Consider the following 19,801-nt stretch of genomic DNA (forward strand, 5'->3'; position numbering starts at 1 on the left):
AGAAATCAATACTGAGATGAACTGTGGTTACTAGCGAATATCAGATATGTGTGACATTTATCTCAGAGCTTTAGAGGACATAAGGTTAAAGGCAGACGGTTTCTGTAGCTAAGATTACAGCTCACTCTTAACCACCTACTTGGCCCCCACCAATGCTCCTAAAACATCCCTTTCCACAGTTCCCATCCCACTCCAAGAAACACCTCCATCCCTAGGTGGGATCCCCTCCTGTGCTCTGTGCCCACAGTCCTTAGGGTCACAGCTCGTAAGCCATGTACGGAAGTACTGCAGGGCACAATGGCAAACTCACAGAGCACTGCAGGATATTTTGCATTTTTGAGAGAAACCCAGCAGAATCTGTTGAACACTGGGTGAACTACCAGTTCCAGGTAGTTCTGTTTCCACATTAAAACTACTACATTCCTTTCAATAACGCCACATTTTTGTGAAGCTGCGTTTCTGGCAGTTTCTGTGATAAAAGGAATAGTGGGAAAATCAAGGTAAAAGAGGAACGACAGTGAAATGTCTACTCTGCCTCCAAAGTCTGAGAAACTGAGCTGTGTCCAACGTGTGCTGTTAGGACATGGCAAAGTGGTCTGAACCTAACTTCTTCACTAATGGATGGGTATTCTCTTTGTCCTATGAGGTGCTGTAAAAAATTAGAGATACTCGAATTTTATATAAGGCAAGGAAATGTACGAAGCTCTGAACTGTGGTAAATATTTACTTGGCCTTGTACCAGAATTCCTACCCTGTCTCATCAACATTGGTTAGCCCGTAACATGATTTCTTAGTGGTGGGATCTAAAAGTATTAATGTATCCACTTAGCCAATATTTATAATATTCAAAAGTCTTACACTAGATGGCAAAAAAAGTATGTCTCACAATATACATATTCAATATCTGATACTAACATAAAAAATTCAAGGAAGGTATTGTGCATTTAAAAGAGAAGGTCGGGGCACCTGGCTAGTTTGGTCAGAAGAGCATGCAACCCTTGATCTTAGGGTTGTGAGTTTAAGCCCCACACTGGGCGTAAAGATTACTAAAAAAAATTAAATTAAAAAAAATAAATAAGGGTGCCTGGGTGGCTCAGTCGGTTAAGCGTCTGACTTCAGCTCAGTCATGATCTCACAGTTTGTGACTTTGAGCCCTGCATCGGGCTCTGTCCTGACAGCTCAGAGCCTGGAGCCTGCTTTGGATTCTGTGTCTCCCTCTCTCTCTGCCCCTCCCCTGCTCATGCTCTGTCTCTCTCTGTCTCAAAAATAAATAAAAACATTAAAAAAAAATTAAACAAAAAAGAAAGAATCCAGCAAGAAAAAAGAATTGTATACTATAACCAACTGATGTTTATTCCAGAGATGCAAGGCTAGTTCAATACATAGTACACACACACACACACACACACACACAAACACACACATGTTAATCTATATATTAACACACTAAAGAAGAAAAACTATAGCATCATACAATAGATGCTAAAAAAGCATCTGGCATAACTCAACATCCATCTAGAATAAAAACTCTCAGAAAAACAGGATTAAAGAGGAACTTCTTCAACATGGTAAGGAGCATACACAACAAACCTAGCATTGATGTTTTATTTAATAAAGAAACACTGAATGGCCTCCCCCTAAAACTGAAAACAAGCTAGCATGTCCACTTTCATCACACTTGTTCAACATAGCGCTAAAAGTTTCAGCCAAAGTAACAGAGCAAGAAAAGGAATAAAAGCATCTAAATCCAAAAGAAAGAAACAAAAATGTTCTATTTGCAAATGACATGATGTCTACTCAGAAAATGGTAAGGATGCTACAAAAATTCTCCTAAAATTAATAAATGACTTCAGCAAGGTGGCAGGACACAAGACAAATATACAAAAGTCAATTTTATCACTAGAGAAATGCAAATCAAAACCTCAATGAGATACCAGTTCATACCATCATGATGGCTATTATAAAAATTTGTAAAAGCAAAAAACACAGAAAATAACAAGTGTTGGCAAAAACGTGGAGAAATTGGAACCTATGTGCATTATTGATGGAGATGTAAAAATGGTGCAACCACTGTGGAAGTTTGGTGATGCCTTGAAAAATTAAAAACAGAATTATACATGACTCAATTCCATTTCTAGATGGATATATATATCCATATATCTCCAAAAGACTTGAAAACAGGGTCTCGAGGAGATTTTTATACACCAATGACATGGAAGCATTATTCACAATAGCTAAAAGGTGGAAGCAACCTAGTGTCCATCGATGGATGACTGGATAAAAACCAATGGAGTTGGTGAAATTCTGACAGACCTTATACTAAGTAGAATAAGCTAAAAGAAGAGGCAAATACTGTACAATTCTACTCATATGAGGTACTTAAAGCAATCAAATTCATAGAGACAGAAAGTAAAATAATGGTTGCCAGGGGCTGAGGAAGGGAGGAAAAGGGAGTGTGATACTATGATTTGTAGTAAGTATATATTCAGTCTAACTCCCATTCCTGGCACACAGCTCCTACAATGCTAGTAGTTTCTTAAGTGATAAGAACTATGGGAAGATCTTTTGCTATAATATTTAGTTTTTGTTCCCAGCTCCTAAAATTGCTCCAGAGCAGTAAAGATGAAGAGGTGTCCTTTGTTATTCTTAACAGGCCCCTCTGAACCATGCCTGAGCTTATGCTAACACCTTAAGTTTTGGAAAGCCCCTAGATAACCACAAGATAGGGCTGTTGCCAAGGGAACCAAACAGGTGATCAAAGTGTTGGAACTTCGGCCCCACCCCACCAACCTCTGGCAAGGGGAGGGGGCTGAAGGTTCAATTAATCACCGATAGCCAATGATTTAATCAATCATGACCACATAATGAAGTCTCCATAATAACCCAGAAGGATGTGGTTCGGAGACCTTCCAGTTTGTGAACACGTGAAGGTGCTAGGAACGTGGCATGCCTGGAGAAGGCACAGAAGCTCCCATATACCTTGCCCTATGCTACTCTTCCATCTGGCTGTACCTGAGTTGTATCCTTTGTAATAAACTGGTAGCCCGGTATAAACTGTTATTCCTGAGTTCAGTCAGCTGCTCTGGCAAATTACTGAACCAAGGAGGGAGTCATGGTAGCCTCTGATTTATACCAGTTGATCAGAAACACAGGGGACATCCTGACTTGCAAGTGGTACTGATGTGGAAGCAATCTTGTGGGACTGAGCCCTTACCTGGGAGATCCGATGCTAACTCCAGGTAGAGAAGTGTCAAACTTAAGTTGTAGGATATGCAGCTGGTGTTGGCAAGTTGGTTGGTGTGGGGAACCCTACACACTTGGAATTCAGAAGTGTTCTGTGAGCAGGGAGTAGGCAGAAGACAGAGTTTTCCTTTTCAGGGAGCTATTTATTTATTTAATGGGTAGCGTTTCAGTTTTGCAAAATTGAAAATGTTCCGTGATGGATGGTGGTGATGGTACAACAATATAAATGTACTTAACTTCACTAAACTGCACACTTAAAAATGGTTAAAATGGGGGGAGCCTGGGTGGCTTAGTCAGTTAAGGGTCCGCCTCTTGATTTTGGCTCAGGTCATGATCTCAGGGTTATGAGATTGAGCCCCATGTCAGGCTCCATGCTAAGTGTGGAGCCTGCTTAAGATTCTCTCCCTCTGCTCCTCCCCAGCTCTCGCTCTCTCAAAAAAAAAAAAAAATATATGTGTGTGTGTGTGTGTGTGTGTGTGTGTGTGTGTGTGTATAAATACGTTAAAATGGTAAACTTTATGTTACATCATATTTTTAAAAATTGTTTTTAAATGTTTAGATTTATTTTTGAGACACACACACACACACACACACACACACACACAGAGTGTAAGCAGGGGAGGGGCAGAAAGAGAGGGAGACACAGAATCTGAAGTGGATTCCAGACTCTGAGCTGTCAGCACAGAGCCTGATGGGGGGCTTGAACCCACAAATGATGAACCAACTGAGCCACCCAGGCACCCCTATGTTGCATTATATTAAAACCACCATTAATATATATATTTTTTTGGAAAGTCAATTCTGTTTCCATATACAGTACTAGCAACAAATAGGTAGACACTGAAATTAGAAATACAATGCCACTTACAATCACTTAAAAAAAGTGAAACAAATGTAAAATCTAACAGGACATCTGCAAGACTTGTATTCTGAAACTATACAATGCTGATGAAAGAAATAAAAACTCTAAATAAAAGTAGATAAATAACATGTTCATGAACTGGAAGACTTGATATAATAAAGAGGTCAACTTTCCACAAACTGATATACAGATTTAACATGATTCAAAACCTCATGAATCAAAACCTCAGCAAGATTCTTTGTAGAGGTAGAAAAGCTGATTTTATGGGAATGCAAGCTGGTGCAGCTACTCTGGAAAACAGTATGGAGGTTCCTCAAAAAACTAATAGAACTACCCTACGACCCAGCAGTTGCACTGCTAGGCATTTACCCACGGGATACAGGTGTGCTGTTTCGAAGGGACACATGCACCCCCATGTTTATAGCAGCACTATCAGCAACAGCCAAAGTATGGAAAGAGCCCAAATGTCCATCAATGGATGAGTGGATAAAGAAGATGTGGTATATATATATATACACAATGGAGTATTACTCGGCAATCAAAAAGAATGAAATCTTGCCATTTGCAACTACGTGGATGGAACTGGAGGCTATTATGCTAAGTGAAATTGTCAGAGAAAGACAAAAATCATATGACTTCATTCATATGAGGACTTTAAGAGAGAAAACAGATGAACATAAGGGAAGGGAAACAAAAATAATATAAAAACAGGGAGGGGGACAAAACAGAAGAGACTCAAATATGGAGAACTGAGGGTTACAGGAGGGATTGTAGGAGGGGGGATGGGCTAAATGGGTAAGGGGCACTAAGGAATCCACTCCTGAAATCAGTGTTTCACTATATGCTAACAAATTTGGATATAAATTTTTAAAAATAAAAAATAAAATTTAAAAAAAAAGACAAGATTCTAAAATTTATACGGAAAAAGAAAGGAACGAGAATAGCTAAAACAATTTTGAAAAGAAAGAATGAAATGGGATGAATCAGTCTACCCAATTTGAAGACTTATTAGACAGCTCTAGTAACCAAGACTGGGCAGTACTGGTTGAGAGGCAGATACATGTATCAGTGAAACACAAAGGCACACAAATATGCCCAACTCATTTTTAAAAAAAAGGTATAAAAGCAATTCGGTAAAATATAGCCTTTCCAACAAATGGTGCTGGAGAAATTGCACATGTATAATAACTGAACCTCAACCTAAGCCTTACACAAAAATCAACTCACAACAGATCATGAGTTTAAATGTAAAACATAAATTTATAAAACTTTTAGGAAAAGAATAGAAAATCTTTAGGATCTAGAGCTAGGCAAAGAGTTAAAAACTCAATACCAGAAGTACAATTTATAAATTGGAATACTGGACTTCACCAAAATTAAAATATTTTGCCTTGTAAAAGATCCATTTAAAACAACAAACAGACAAGTTTCACACTGAAAGAAAATAGTTGCAGAACACGTATCTAACAAAGGGCTAGCACCCAGAATATATGAGGGACTCTCACAGCAAAACTAAAACGCTACCAATATGGGAGAAGATATTTGCAAATGACATATTAGATAAAGGGTTAGTATCCAAAATCTATAAAGAACTTAACGAACATCCAAAAAACAAATAATCCAGTGAAGAAATGGGCAAAAGACATGACACTTTTCCAACGAAGGCATCCAGATGGCCAACTGACACATGAAAAAATGCTTAACATCACTCATCATCAAGGAAATACAAATCAAAACCACAATGAGATACCACCTCACACCTGTCAGAATGGCGGACATTAACAACTCAGGCAACAACAGATGTTGGCAAGGATGCGGAGAAAGAGGATCTCTTTTGCACGGCTGGTGGGAATGCAAACTGGTGCAGCCACTCTAGAAAACAGTATGGAGGTTCCTCAAAAAATTAAAAATAGAACTACCCTACGACCCAGCAATTGCACTACTAGGTATTTATCCAAGGGATACAGGTACACTGTTTTGAAAGGGCACATGCACCCCAATGTTTATAGCAGCGCTATCGACAATAGCCAAAGTATGGAAAGAGCCCAAATGTCCAGCGACAGATGAATGGATACAGAAGATGTGGTATACATATACAATGGAGTATTAGTCAGCAATCAAAAAGAATGAAAACCTGCCATTTGCAACACCAAGAATAAAATTAGAGTATATTATCCTAAGCCAAATTAGTCAGAGAAAGACAAATATCATATGACTTCACTCATATGTGGAATTTAAGACACAAAACAGATGAACATAAGGGAAGGGAAGCAAAAATAATATAAAAACGGGGGGGAGGGGACAAAACATAAGAGACTCTTAAAAATAGAGAACAAACTCAGGGTTGCTGGAGGGCGTGTGGGTGGGGGGATGGATCAAATGGGCAAAGGGCATTAAGGAGGGCACCTGCTAGGATGAGCACTGGGTGTTCTATGTAGGGGATGAACCACTGGATTCTACTCCTGAAACCATTATATGCTAATTTGGATGTAAATTTAAAATAATAAAATAATAATAAAGAACTCTCGGGGCGCCTGGGTGGCTCAGTCGGTTAAGCGTCCGACTTCAGCTCAGGTCACGATCTCGCGGTCTGTGAGTTCGAGACCCGCGTCAGGCTCTGGGCTGATGGCTCAGAGCCTGGAGCCTGCTTCAGATTCTGTGTCTCCCTCTCTCTCTGCCCCTCCCCCCGTTCATGCTCTGTCTCTCTCTGTCTCAAAAATAAATAAAACGTTTAAAAAAAAATTTTTTTTTAAAAATTAAAAAAAAAATAATAAAGAACTCTCAAACCCCAATGGTAGAAGGACAACCCATTTTGACAATAGGCAAAAGACCTGAAGAGAAACACTGTGGGGCGCCTGGGTGGCTCAGTTGGTTAAGTGTACAACTTCAGCTCAGGTCACAAGCTCACTCACAGTCCATGGGTTCAAGCCCCAAGTCAGGTTCTGTGCTAAGAGCTTGGGGCCTGGAGCCTGCTTTGGACTCTGTGTCTCCCTCTCTCTCTGTCCCTCCCCCACCTCTCAAAAATAAACATTTTTTTAAAAATTTAAAAAAAAATGCACTAAAGAGCACGTGTCTGTGCTTGTATTTCCTTTCCTCTAGTCATTTGTACAGCTACTATTTAGAACAGACCAGCTCAATATAGAAAGATTGTCAGAATATACTGACTGCTGAAAAGAACAGATTACTTTATGATTCCACTTTTGGCAAAAAAAAAAAAAAAAAAAAAAAAAAAAAGTCATGTATATGGAAAAGGATATTCCATGGGATTAACAGATCTCAGGAAGAGCAGGAATGTGAGTTTGAGGGGTTTTTACTTACTCTATTTTCTGATTTTCTAAAATGAATATGTAATAAAAGATTTTAAATAGGATAAAAGTCTATTCACCTTTTATGGCTTAATGGTTTTATTCCATGAGGTTTTCTGACTACCATCATCCTCTTCTTCTAAGAAGTTTGTTCTATTTATTTTTTTAAGTTTATTTATTTATTTTGAGACAGAGAGACTGCAAGCAGGGGAAACGCAGAGAGAGAATCCCAAGCAGGGTCCGCAGGGCCAGCGCAGAGCTCAAGATGGGGCTTGAACTCACAAAACCGAGATCATGACCAGAACGGAAATCAGACACGCAACCAACTGAGGCACGCAGCCACCCAGAAGTCTGTTCTTTTTAGTCACTAGCTACTACCACCATTCAGCATCTAATTACAGTAAACCCTTGGATTGCGAGTAACTTGTTTTGCTAGTGCCACAAGATGAGCAAACATCTCTAATAAATTTTAACTTGATACACGAGTTATGTCTTGCACCACAAGTAGTATGTGATGCTGAACATCACAAGATCACAAGTGAGCCGATGGTTCCTCTCTCTCTCCCTCTCTCTCTCTGTGGAATTGTGGGTGATAGTCTCCCATGCTCAGATCCCTGGTCTCAGGCCGCGGTGTTTGGCAGAAATCAGTGATTTTTCAGAATGCTGGAAGGTGCCCACAACTGGCACTAGTATATCTTTGTCACTTCAAAACACCTGTGGACAGTCTTTGCTTTTTCATACGAGAGTAAGCTTAGGAATGTTTTGCTTCCTTCTAGGTCAGGCTGCCTGAGATATAGACCCTTTCTTCTCCTGCCTTAGTTCCAGTTATGTTAAATACAGTACATGACAAGAGTTTATTAATATAGTACTGTAGTCAACATCCGTGCAAGCATATACAATGGCCTCCATGCAGAAAAAGATTCTATTAAGCTAACAGACAGCAGTGATTCCGTTAGTGATAGTCAAAGTCATCCTACACAATAACCCTCCTCTGTCTCATCTCCCTCACACCAGCCACGAAGGTTTTCAAAGCTAAGTGCAGGTTAATTTATTTATTCTTCTTTATATATTGTATTTTATTATTTTGTATTATATGAGAGTACTGTAATCATTTTTATATGAATATTTTTGGGTTTTGGAACGAATCATCTGAGTTTCCATCATTTCTTATGGGGAAATTTGCTTTGATATATACAAGTGCTTTGGATTACAAGTATGTTTCCAGAACAAATTATGCTTGCAAACCAAGGTTTTGCTGTATTAGAAAACCATGATTTTTCAACTGTCATAGGAATAATTGATTTAGGCAAGGATCACTGGATGCTAAAACAAGTAAATGAAATGGTGATGAGAAATAGGATATTTACATGGTCTCAAGGTATCTCCCCCCAAATTATTATAAAGGGAGAAAGAACAACTTCGCAGTGGAAAGCCCAGGCAGACACCACCCTAACAAAGCACTCCAATTTACCACAAGTCACAGGACAAATAAACATCCTGTACCTCTTTACATAATACACTGCAAAGAACAAAACTTCCCTTCAATGGTATTCCTGCCCAAAATGTATAGCCTTAATCTAATCACAAGGAAACATCAGAAGAGCCCAAACGGAGAGGCACTCTACAAAATAACTGGCCTGCACTCTTCAAAAATGCCAGGCCCAAAACAGCAAGGACAAAAAGAGCAAGCTGAGAACATTTTCACAGCAATGAGACTAAGGAAACAGGACAGCCAAATGCAGCGTGTGCTCTCTTGCTGCACGAGGCTAGATGAGCTCTTGACGTCATTACTGGGATAACTGGCTGAATTTTATGAGGGTCTATGGATCAATGTAAAATATATGGCTTGTGACAACAGATAGTGTTTATGGAAAAGAACGTCCAAGTACTTAGGAAATACACTATCAGGTATTTAAGGGTAAAAGGGCATGATATCTACAACTTACTCGTAATGCTTCAGAAAAAAAAAAAGTATATAGAAAGTAGATGATAAAGCAAAAGGGGTAAAATATTTGCTAAAATTGGGTAAAGAATATATGGAAATTCCTTACACCATGCTTGCAACTTGTTTGCAAGTCTTAAATTATATCAAGATATAAAGATACAACAAATACCCAAAAATATCTGTTTAATAGTGAGTGGGAAAAATCCTAGGTGGAATATGACTAAGGTTTTGTTATACAGTCTGGTGGTTTCAACCACTAACAATTATCAAAATTTATAGTGTCTTCATTTTTAAGTTAATAAATATTTAATTTATGAAAATCAGTAACAGTTACCTTTTCCTCTCTTCCTTTATTTTGCTCTTTCTTTTCCCGACAACGAACAGCTTTCCCTCTGTCGTTGTGCAGACTGTGTGCAGATGAACGGTGAACTCTGGCAGTTGTATTTGGTCGATTACCGTGTGGTTTAGGGTCACCGTACTGAGGAGACTGGCGTTTTCTAGGTCCTGGCGAGGGCCTAATTAGATGCAAGATCATGAAAATCATAATGAACTCCTGGAGGTAGTCCAAATATACATGGACACATTATCATGTGTAAGTTAAAGTTTATGAACTAACGAAACCAAGGCAATAATGGAATACAAGACAGGACTGAATAAATTTAAGTCACTGAAATCTAAGATTTAACGTATAAATCTGGCACAGATTTAATGAGAAGAACAGACTGCAGTACGGTTATATGGTAAAAATAACAGAAGTGATCATCACCTCTCCTTTGAGAGGAAATAACTAGTGTACATCAAGTACTGATATACTAATGAAAAATTAGTCTGATTCTTTGGAAACTGACAAGACAGCAATCAATGAAGAGTTTTATAAAAAGAACCGAACACAGCAGGTACAGAATTCACATTTATCCACTGGTACATGTGCAAGTTGACACTATTTTTTTCCCAGAGATAGAGCACGAGCAAGTGCATGTGTGCACAAGTACAAGTTGGGGGAGGGGCAGAGAGAGAGAGAGAGAGACAGACAGACAGACAGACAGAATCCCAAACAGGCTCTGCACTGTCAGCGCAGAGCCCGATAGAGGGCTCCATCCCACAAACTGTGAGATCATGACCTGAGCCGAAATCAAGAGTTGGACACTTAACCAACCAAGCCACCCACCTGTGTGCCCTATGTTGACACTATTTTATTTAGAATATATCACAGTTCTTATATTTTAATCAATAAAATTTCTCACCATTTTGCTACGGACAGTTACGAGAACTGATGCATAGTGTTTTACATTCGCATACGTTGCCTTATGTCACCTTTATTTCTGAGGCAGGATTCATACCTCTCAAATATTTCTCAGGGTCCTACACTTGGTTGGGGCCATTAAAATGAGCAATAGAAAAGGTAAGAGAGGCCGATCCTCAAATACCTCAAGTATAGGTAAGAGATGCGTAAAGCTAAGCAAGCATACCAGAAAGTGTAAAAGAGATCTAGTGCTATCAATGACCTCAAGAAGCCTGAAAATAAACTAGGCCTGGAAACACAGGAGATGAACTAAACACAAGGGTATAACTGCAGATAAGAAAATCAGTGTAGAAAAGGAAAGATATCAAAATGAGCATAAGCGGGGTGCCTGGGTGGCTCAGACAGTAAAGCATCAGACTTTGGCTCAGGTCATGATCTTGCGGTTTGTGAGTTTGAGTCCCACATCGGGCTCTGTGCTGACAGCTCAGAGCCTGGAGCCTGTTTCGGATTCTGTGTCTCCCTCTCTCTCTACCCCTCCCCTACTCATGCTCTGTCTCTCTCTGTCTCAAAAATAAATAAAACGTTAAAAAAATTTTTTTTAAATGAGCATAATCTAGGTAAAGGATTCTAAAGACACTAACCATAAAAACAATGGTGAGCATTCAGAGATGAGAACAGAGAAGGTGGTTCAGTAAGTAGGAAATCTGAATACCAGTTCAAGAGGCTTGGCTCTTAGCTAAATGCTGCTGATAAGGTTTTAGAACGACAAGTCTAGTGCTGTATAAGATACGCTGATAAAGGAAACAGAAAGCAGGGAGATATGGGCAGGTTACAAGTGTTATTGAGGCGTGAGGCGAGGGCCTAGCTTAAGGCAGTAAGCAAGAAGAGTCCAAGAGATGTACTTGGATACTCCTAGACATGGAAAATTGAGAATGAGGATTTGACAGGATAAAAACGCCAAACCAACGTGGAAGGAATGACGGGGGTTCAATTTTGGATTTAGACACCTGGATGGCCAAGTGGAGATATTTCTTTAAAACATATATTTATTTCTCCCTTACTAGAAACATAACATAAAACAGAAAACTGAGATATAATCAACTATAAAGAATAAAGGTCACCTGTAACCCCATTATTCAAAGTTAGCCACTTAACATATTAGTTCACCTTCTTATAGTTGCCTTTTATTTAAACAAAATAGGAACCAATGTACACACATGCACTCATATTTTCTCTCCTCATATCATAAGGCATTTCCTGTATCATCACCTCATAAATGGCTTTTAATGACTAGATGGCAATTACGTATAAAGTGTACCACATTTTATCCACTTCTTACTGCTAGCTAATCTTTCATCCAAAATACAATTTACTGAACTATTACTATTGATGGGCACTACTCTATGCATTAGGGATAAAGCATTTATATAAGTTTAATAAAACCTTTACTCTTATAGACTTACATACGTGTGTATGTGTGTGTGGAGGAGGGGCATCAATGAAGATATGAACAGTACGTCAGATGATGCTAAGTGCTATCAAGAAAAATAAAGAAGGGTAGGGGCTATGATTGGGGGGCGGTGGAATTTCAGGTAGGAGATCTGCTCAGAGACCTTCCTGAGGTGACATTTAAGTCGAGACCCGAAGGAAATGAAGAACAAGTCATAAACATCTGAGCTGAAGAAAAGGCAAGTGCAAAGAACTGAAGCATCTGTGTGTGTGACCTGCTCGCAGAGGAAGACACTTGTAAGAACTGAGGTCCTAGAGGTAGGGAAACAAGACTCATGTGCTATTGAAGGATATGATGAAGACTTTGGGTTTTATTGTGAGATAAGAAGATATTTGAGGGATACCAGCTAGTTTTAAAAGGTTTTAAATTATATTTTATTTTTTAAAGTGTATTTATTTGGAGGGAGGGAGGGAGGGAGAGAGACAGAGAGAGAGAGAGAGAGAGAGACAGAGACAGAGAGACAGAGACAGAGAGAGAGAGAGAGAGAGACTGAGTAAGGAAAGGCACAGAGAGTGGGAGACAGAGAATCCCAAGCAGGCCCCATGCTGTCAGCGCAGAGACCGATGCTGGGCTCAATCCCACGAACTGTGAGATCGTGACCTGAGCCCAAATCAAGAGCCAGACACTTAACCAACTGAGCCACCCAGGTGCCCCTATTTTTTAATTTTTTAGAAAGAAAGAGTGCATGAGTTAGGGAGAGGGGTAGAAGGAGAGAGAAAATCTTATGCAGGCGCCACACGGAGCTCAATCCCACAACCATGGGATCACGACCTGAGCCAAAATCAAGAGCTGGATGCTCAACTAACTGAGCCACCCAGGCGGCTCTATTAACGGGCTTTTAAAAAATATTTTTTAAAAAAATCACATTTATAGCTTTGAAGCTATTTCTAATCTTTGCCCTAAAAGACTCAGTGAATCTCCTTGTGCCAACATTTCTGCGTACAACCATAGAAGAGAAAACTGGATCAACTGAATCTGTTCTTAAATGGACTAAAATCTAGCTGATGACAAGAATCACCAACAGAGTTCAAGAAAGAACAAGCTCTCTTAAGCATAAGTACAAATGAAGGCTAACAAAAAATAGGTTTGAAGGATAGTCAGTTGAGGGAGCAAGTAAAATAAACTACAGGAAGAAACAAAGATGCAGCAAATAACGTCAAAGAAGAGAAATTTACAGTTAATAGTAATCCACCCAAGGCATTGAAAATCAGGGACAGGAAAGGATAATGAAGAAAGCAAGAAGCAATCAGAAGGAAAACTAGGGCTCATCACTATAGAATTTTCTAGATGAAGAGGCTTATCTAATTCAAGTTCCCACTACTTCCAAGAGAGAATCCTCCTGCCTCTGCTTCAGATAATTCATTAAATTTGAAATCAACTTGGGGCGCCTGGGTGGCTCAGTTGGTTTTAAGTATCCAATTCTTGATCTCAACTCAGGTCTTGATCTCAGGGTCATGAGTTTAGGCCCCATGTTGGGCTCCATGCTGGGGGTGAAGCCTACTTTAAAAAGGGGGGGTGGGGCGCCTGGGTGGCTCAGTCAGTTAAGCATCTGACTTCGGCTCAGATCATGATCTCACGCTTCATGAGTTCGAGCCCCGTGTCAGGCTCTGTGCTGACAGCTCAGAGCCTGGAGCCTGCTCCAGATTCAGCCTGCTATGATTTGTTCTACTGCTTCAGATTCTGTGTCTCCCTCTCTCTCTGCCCCTCCCCTGCTCATGTTCTGTCTCTCTCTCTCGCTCAAAAATAAAATAAACATTAGAAAAAATTAAAAATATGGGGCGCCTGGGTGGCTCAGTCGGTTGAGCGTCCAACTTCGGCTCGGGTCATGATCTCATGGCTGGTGGGTTCAAGCCCCATGTTGGGCTCTGTGCTGACAGCTCAGAGCCTGGAGCCTGCTTCGGATTCTGTGTCTCCCTCTCTCTCTACCCCTCCCCCATTCATGCTCTGTCTGTCTCAGAAATAAACAGTAAAAGAAAAAATTAAAAAAAATTAAAAATAAATAAGTAAAGAGGGGTGTGTCTGAGTTGCTCAGCTGGTTGAGAGTCCGACTCTTGATTTTGGCTCAGGTCGTGATCCCAGGGTTGTGGGATCAAGCCCTACATTGGGCTCCGTACCGCGCATGAAGCCTGCTTCTTTCTCTCTCTCTCTCTTTCTCTGTCCCTCTCCCCAACTCATGCTCTCTCTCAAAATTAAAGAAAAAAAAAAAAAAACACATTGAAATCAACTAAATTTTCACTGGGCACATGTATTCATTGGGAAGTTCTTACCAATGACTGAGAGATGAGTTACAGGGCTGTTATGGACTGAATGTTTGTGCCCTCCCCCAGTTCATTATGTTAAATCCCTCACTCCCATGAAACCACTTAGGGTACAGGATTAATTACAGTTGGGGGTGCCTGGCTGGCTCATTCAGTAAAGCATGTGACTCTTGATCTCAGGGTTGTGAGTTCAAGCCCCACACTGGGTGTGAAGCCTACTTTAAAAAAAAAAAAAGTTAAATAAAGCCTTGATGTGAGGACTGTGTCCTTCTAAGAGACATAGAGAGTTTGCTCATTCCCTCTGCCATGTAAGCACAGAGAGAAAGCAGCTGCTTAGGAAGAGTCTTCACCAGGAACCAAACTAGGTAGCACTTTGATCTTGGATTTTTTAGCCTCCAGAACTGTGAAAAATAAAGAAATAAATTTCTGTTAAGTCATCCAGTCTGGGATAATTTGTTATGGCAACAAGAACAGACTAATAATACATCGGCCAAATGATGATTCTCCAGAAAGAGGAAAGAAAAAAGAAAGTAAATAGAAGTAAAACATATTTCTAGGCAAGAAAAAATAAAAACGCAACTTGACTCAGCTATGATTTGTTCTACTGAAATTAAGAAAAAGGTAATCATAAATGTAGAAAAAGATTCACCCACAAATATTGACTTTATAATAACAAAAAGGGGAAAACAACCAATAAGAACATGGTTAACTATGTAGATTATACATAACCCTTTAAAACCAAAATATAACAGAAAAAATAGTACAAATAAGTGCTTATGAGCAAAGGAAAAATTTAGTAAATATTAAAAAGTTATGAGTTGGGGCGCCTGGGTGGCTCAGTCAGTTAAGCGGCTGACTTCGGCTCAGGTCATGATCTCGCGGTCCGTGAGTTCGAGCCCCGCGTCGGGCTCTGTGCTGACAGCTCAGAGCCTGGAGCCTGTTTCGGATTCTGTGTCTCCCTCTCTCTCTGCCCCTCCCCCGCTCATGCTCTGTCTCTCTCTGTCTCAAAAATAAATAAACGTTAAAAAAAAATTAAAAAGTTATGAGTCAATAACAGAATGTTAGTACTTTTACCTGGAGCTGAGGAAAACTAAAGTGGCGGTACCCATTAGCTGATCATAAAGTGGAAACGGAGCATTGTGGCATGTGCTTCTCAAAGTGTGACCCGTGGACCACTAGTATGAGAATCCCTGGCAGACTCCGAAGCTCTACCTCCCATCCACAGGCCTCCTTTGTTTTTTGTGCTTCACTTCATTGTGCTTCACAGATGTTGGATGTGTTTTTACAAACTGCGGTTTGTGGCAACCTATCAAGTCCGTTGGTGCCATTTTTCCTATAGCATTTGCTCATTTTGTGTCTCTGTGTCACATTTTGGTGATTCTTGTAATGTTTTAAACTTTCTCATTATTATTAGATTTGTTATGGTGATCTGTGATCGGAGATTATAACTTGTTGAAAGCTCAGATGACGGTTACCATTTTTTAGCAACAGAGTATTTTTATTTTATTTTTTTAAGTGCATTTATTTATTTAGAGAGGGAGAGCATGTGGAATGGGCAGAGAGAGAGACACACAGGAAGAGAGAGAGAGAGAGAGAGAGAGACAGAGAGAATCCCAAGCAAGCTCTGCAGAGAGAGAGAGAGAGAGAGACAGAGAGAGAGAGAGAGAGACAGAGAGAATCCCAAGCAAGCTCTGCAGAGCCCCATGCGGGGCTTGAACTCACAAACTGCGAGTTCATGACCTAAGCCAAAACCAAGAGTCAGATGCTTAACCAACTGAGCCACCCAGGCACCGGAGCAATAACGTATTTTTCAATTAAGGTATGTACATTGTTTTTTTAAGACATAATGCTATTGCACACTTAACAGATTATATAGTATAGTGTAAACATAACTTTTATATGCACCGGGAAACCAAAATATTTATGTGACTTTGTTGAACCCACAACTATCTCCTAGGTATGCCCGTATTTTATCAGACTCTCAGGAGTGAACACCCAGCATCTACATTTTAATGAGTTTCCCAATAGATCTTAGGTATACCAGAGTTTGAGAATAAGTGGTATGGCAGAGAATTCCAGCTTTGTAATCAAATATATTTGGGTTCAAACTCTAGCTTCACCAATTATTAGCTTTGTGATAATGGGAAAAAGTTATCTAACTGCACTGTACTTCAAGCTATCTTATCTAAAATACAAAAAAAAGAACATGGCTTATTTGAAAGGCTAACGTGAATAAATGAAATAACATGTGTAGTCTCTAATAGTGGTTAGGACACGTGAGCACTCAATATCTAACACCTATTGTAAAATACAATCAAGAATTGAGAGTTACAATGACAACGTGAAACTGAAAAACATCTGAGCAATGTCTTAGTGCAAGGTTCTCAAACTGATTAGGAGGCAAAGAATCTACAAGTCGGTGTTCTTTACAGAATGCTATATTTGCAAATTTAAACCCACAATACAAACTAGGAAATCTATTATGTCAGTGACACAGACAAGTCATATCCATTTGACACTTGTCAGTTAAAAAATGTGCAGTGAAACTAAGCACAACTGGCTGTGTAGAGCATTCCGGAAATATCACCACTAAAGTGATATTGGCCAGCTACAGGTAATCGGAACCTGGGGGGAAAATGTCAAAGAGAAACCTAAAATAGAGAACATTTTATTTATTTATTTATTTTCTGTGAATCAAAAAGCCCATTTTGGGGCACCTGGGTGGCTCAGCAGATTGAGTGTCCCAACTTCGGCTCAGGTCACGATCTCATGGTTTGTGAGTTCGAGCCCCGCATTGGGCTCACTGTTGTCAGCACGGAGCCCCCTTTGGATCTTCTGTCCCTTCTCTCTCTGCCCCTCCCCGCTTGCACTCTCTCTCAAAATTAATCTTAAAAAAAAAAACTCATTTTTCGGGATGGCTCAGTTGGTGAAGCATCTGACTCTTGATTTTGGCTCAGATCATGATCTCACGGTTCACGATCTCAAGCCCTGAGTCAGGCTCTGCACTGACAGTGTGGAGCTTGCTTGGGATTTTCTCCCCCCACTGCCTCTCTCAAAATAAATAAATAAACTTTAAAAAATTTATTAAACTATGTTTTTTAAAAAGCCCATTTCTCATTTTGGCAATTCTGATGAATAGAAGTATTCTGTGATAGCCTGTTTGAGAACCACTGTTTTAATCTAACTTCCTCACTTTACATAAGAAAAATTAGAGGCCTAGAAAAGGTTACATGCTTTTCCCAAAACTACCGAAAGTGGAAAAGACAGAATGAGAACCCAGATATTTCAGTTCCCAGCCCCATGCTCCTTCCCTCAGATAATGTCTCCGCTATTTAAGCTCATTCACAAAAGCATATTTTCGGCTTATTTCCACCTAAGTTCAATTTATTGATATAGGTCATATAGGTCATAGTTAGATGATCCGTAGTATAATCGCTATAAAAGGCATTCAGTATAAAATGCTCTCCTGTTCCTGTCTCCCTGCCACCTAGTCCTCCTAGATGTGACCAATGTTGTCCGTTTCCTATGCTAATTTGTTTCTTAAAAGGTGTCTGCTTACCTTCGTTCAACAGGTACAGGCAGGGACCAGACCTCCCCCTCGGACGCTGGAAGCTCGTGTTGGGCAGCTTTCAGTGGAGTGTGGTCTAGTTTAAAGCTCTCCAGTGTCTTCATGATATCTTTAACATGCTTAGCTTCCACATTTATTTCCTGCCAAACCTGGTTTCAAAGGAGAATATGACTCTTTAAATATCTGTAACTGATAATTCACTGCCAAGATTAAACTAGGGCCATTTATTACAGATGTTAGAAACCTCCATTTTGACATCGGCTATACTGTAAATCACACCCAAATATTCTGTCAAAATTTTAAGAACGATTAAGTTTTTGTTTTCAATTGCAAGACAAAATGAATTAAATATTCTGAATAATTAAGCCACGTTCCTGACTTATGATTCATATTCAAATTACATAACAAATTGAAGATAGCTATAACTTTATTTTTGGAAAGTTTGAACAATACTTTTCTAAGTTGATTCTCTAATGGTTTTAATGGTATGTGACTGATTCTCAAAATGGTGATGAGAATGCACTAATTTCATAACTCATTAATGGACTGCGACCCACAGTTTGAAAAACATGGCTTCAGATGAAAATGGCCCAATTCACACACAACCAAGATTGTTTTAAGCATTGCTGATTCAATTTAAAAACAACATACACAAAATATTGAAATAAAGTTGGTAATGTTTTGTTTTAAAACTAAACGAGGGGTGCCAGGCTGGCTCAGTTGGTAGAGCGTGTGACTCGCGATTTCAGGGTTGTGAGTTTGAGCCCCATGTTGGATGTAGAGATTACATAAAAATAAAAAAGTCTTTTAAAAAACAAAGCTAAATGATTTAGTATCTTTACAAAAAAAAGGCTTAGACTTTTAAAATAAAAGTCTCCAGCCTACAGAACAAAAATCTTTCAGTGACAAACTTAAGACTCTATGAAATAAACTATTTCCCTCTTCTGGTAATGTAAGGGACATGCAGACAGATTTAGGGGAAAAGGTTTAAGTTCAAAGAGGTAGGATACTTCTCTCTTTTAAAGAAATTAAGGACAAGTATGGAATACTATCAAAGAAGCAGTTTAGTAGAATCTGAGGGAAATATTCAACCGAGAAGACCAGCTCAAAAAGACTATCAAATTCTGTCATATTTTTTTCCTCTGTGATAAAGTTGAACCTTGTTAGAAATGCCACCTTCAAGTGGACTTATAAGTTCTACACTTTCCAACTGTAAATTTCTATTGGTCCTGAGTGACTAACATTCCTCAAATGGGATTCAAACATAGTCTGCTTCCTAACAGCACGGTACGGTTATAGGAAGTACGGTACCCATGAGACCCGGGTGCCATTTGCAGTTTCAACAACGGCTTAAGAAAGTCCATTCTAATTTTACCAGGTAAAAGGTAAAAAATGTGATTTAGAAAAAAAGGTCAAAATTATTTCTTTCACCTATTAGATTCCAACAACTCTAATTGAGAACTCATAATACCGATGATGGTGAATATAGACTAGTACTAATATAAAAAAAAAATTCAAGTAACATTGTATACAAATCCATGTAACAAATCACTCTTCATGTACAACTGCAAAAAGCCCTGACAACCTCCACGTCTTCTCTTCTGAGTACTTACACCATTAAAACATATAGCAGCCAAGATTCTCACCTGTTGCCATTTCTGCTGCAGATAGGTATCTTTGACTGAATACAGATACTTGTTCATCTGGTCAAGAACTCCCTGGTAATAGACCATGGCAGAGTCATAGTTCCCCAGCAATGCATATTCACGAGCCAGTTTTACATTCTCACTAATCATGAGAAGACTCATGCTCAATTGTAAGCTAAAAAAAAGAAAAGAAAAGAAACATTTTCACAGGTCTCTGAAAA

At 39.4% G+C, this 19,801-nt stretch overlaps 1 protein-coding gene across 3 annotated transcripts in view; it reads right to left on the bottom strand.

The window, feature by feature from the left end:
- KATNA1 (katanin catalytic subunit A1) overlaps nucleotides 1-19,801 on the bottom strand; it is a 41,887-nt gene that overhangs the window by 9,640 nt on the left and 12,446 nt on the right. For all 3 annotated transcript variants that reach the window (XM_060616875.2, XM_060616878.2, XM_078447448.1), the window contains exons 2-4: nucleotides 19,581-19,755; nucleotides 17,926-18,083; nucleotides 9,690-9,870 (exon numbers count right to left, since the gene is read on the bottom strand). In XM_060616875.2, coding sequence (XP_060472858.1) covers nucleotides 9,690-9,870; nucleotides 17,926-18,083; nucleotides 19,581-19,742 — 501 coding nt within the window. In that variant the 5' untranslated portion in view covers nucleotides 19,743-19,755. The remainder of the gene's footprint in view (nucleotides 1-9,689; nucleotides 9,871-17,925; nucleotides 18,084-19,580; nucleotides 19,756-19,801) is intronic.

This window comes from Panthera onca, chromosome B2, assembly GCF_046562875.1.
Source record: "Panthera onca isolate mPanOnc1 chromosome B2, mPanOnc1 haplotype 2, whole genome shotgun sequence".
In the NCBI taxonomy this organism is placed as follows: Eukaryota; Metazoa; Chordata; class Mammalia; order Carnivora; family Felidae; genus Panthera; species Panthera onca.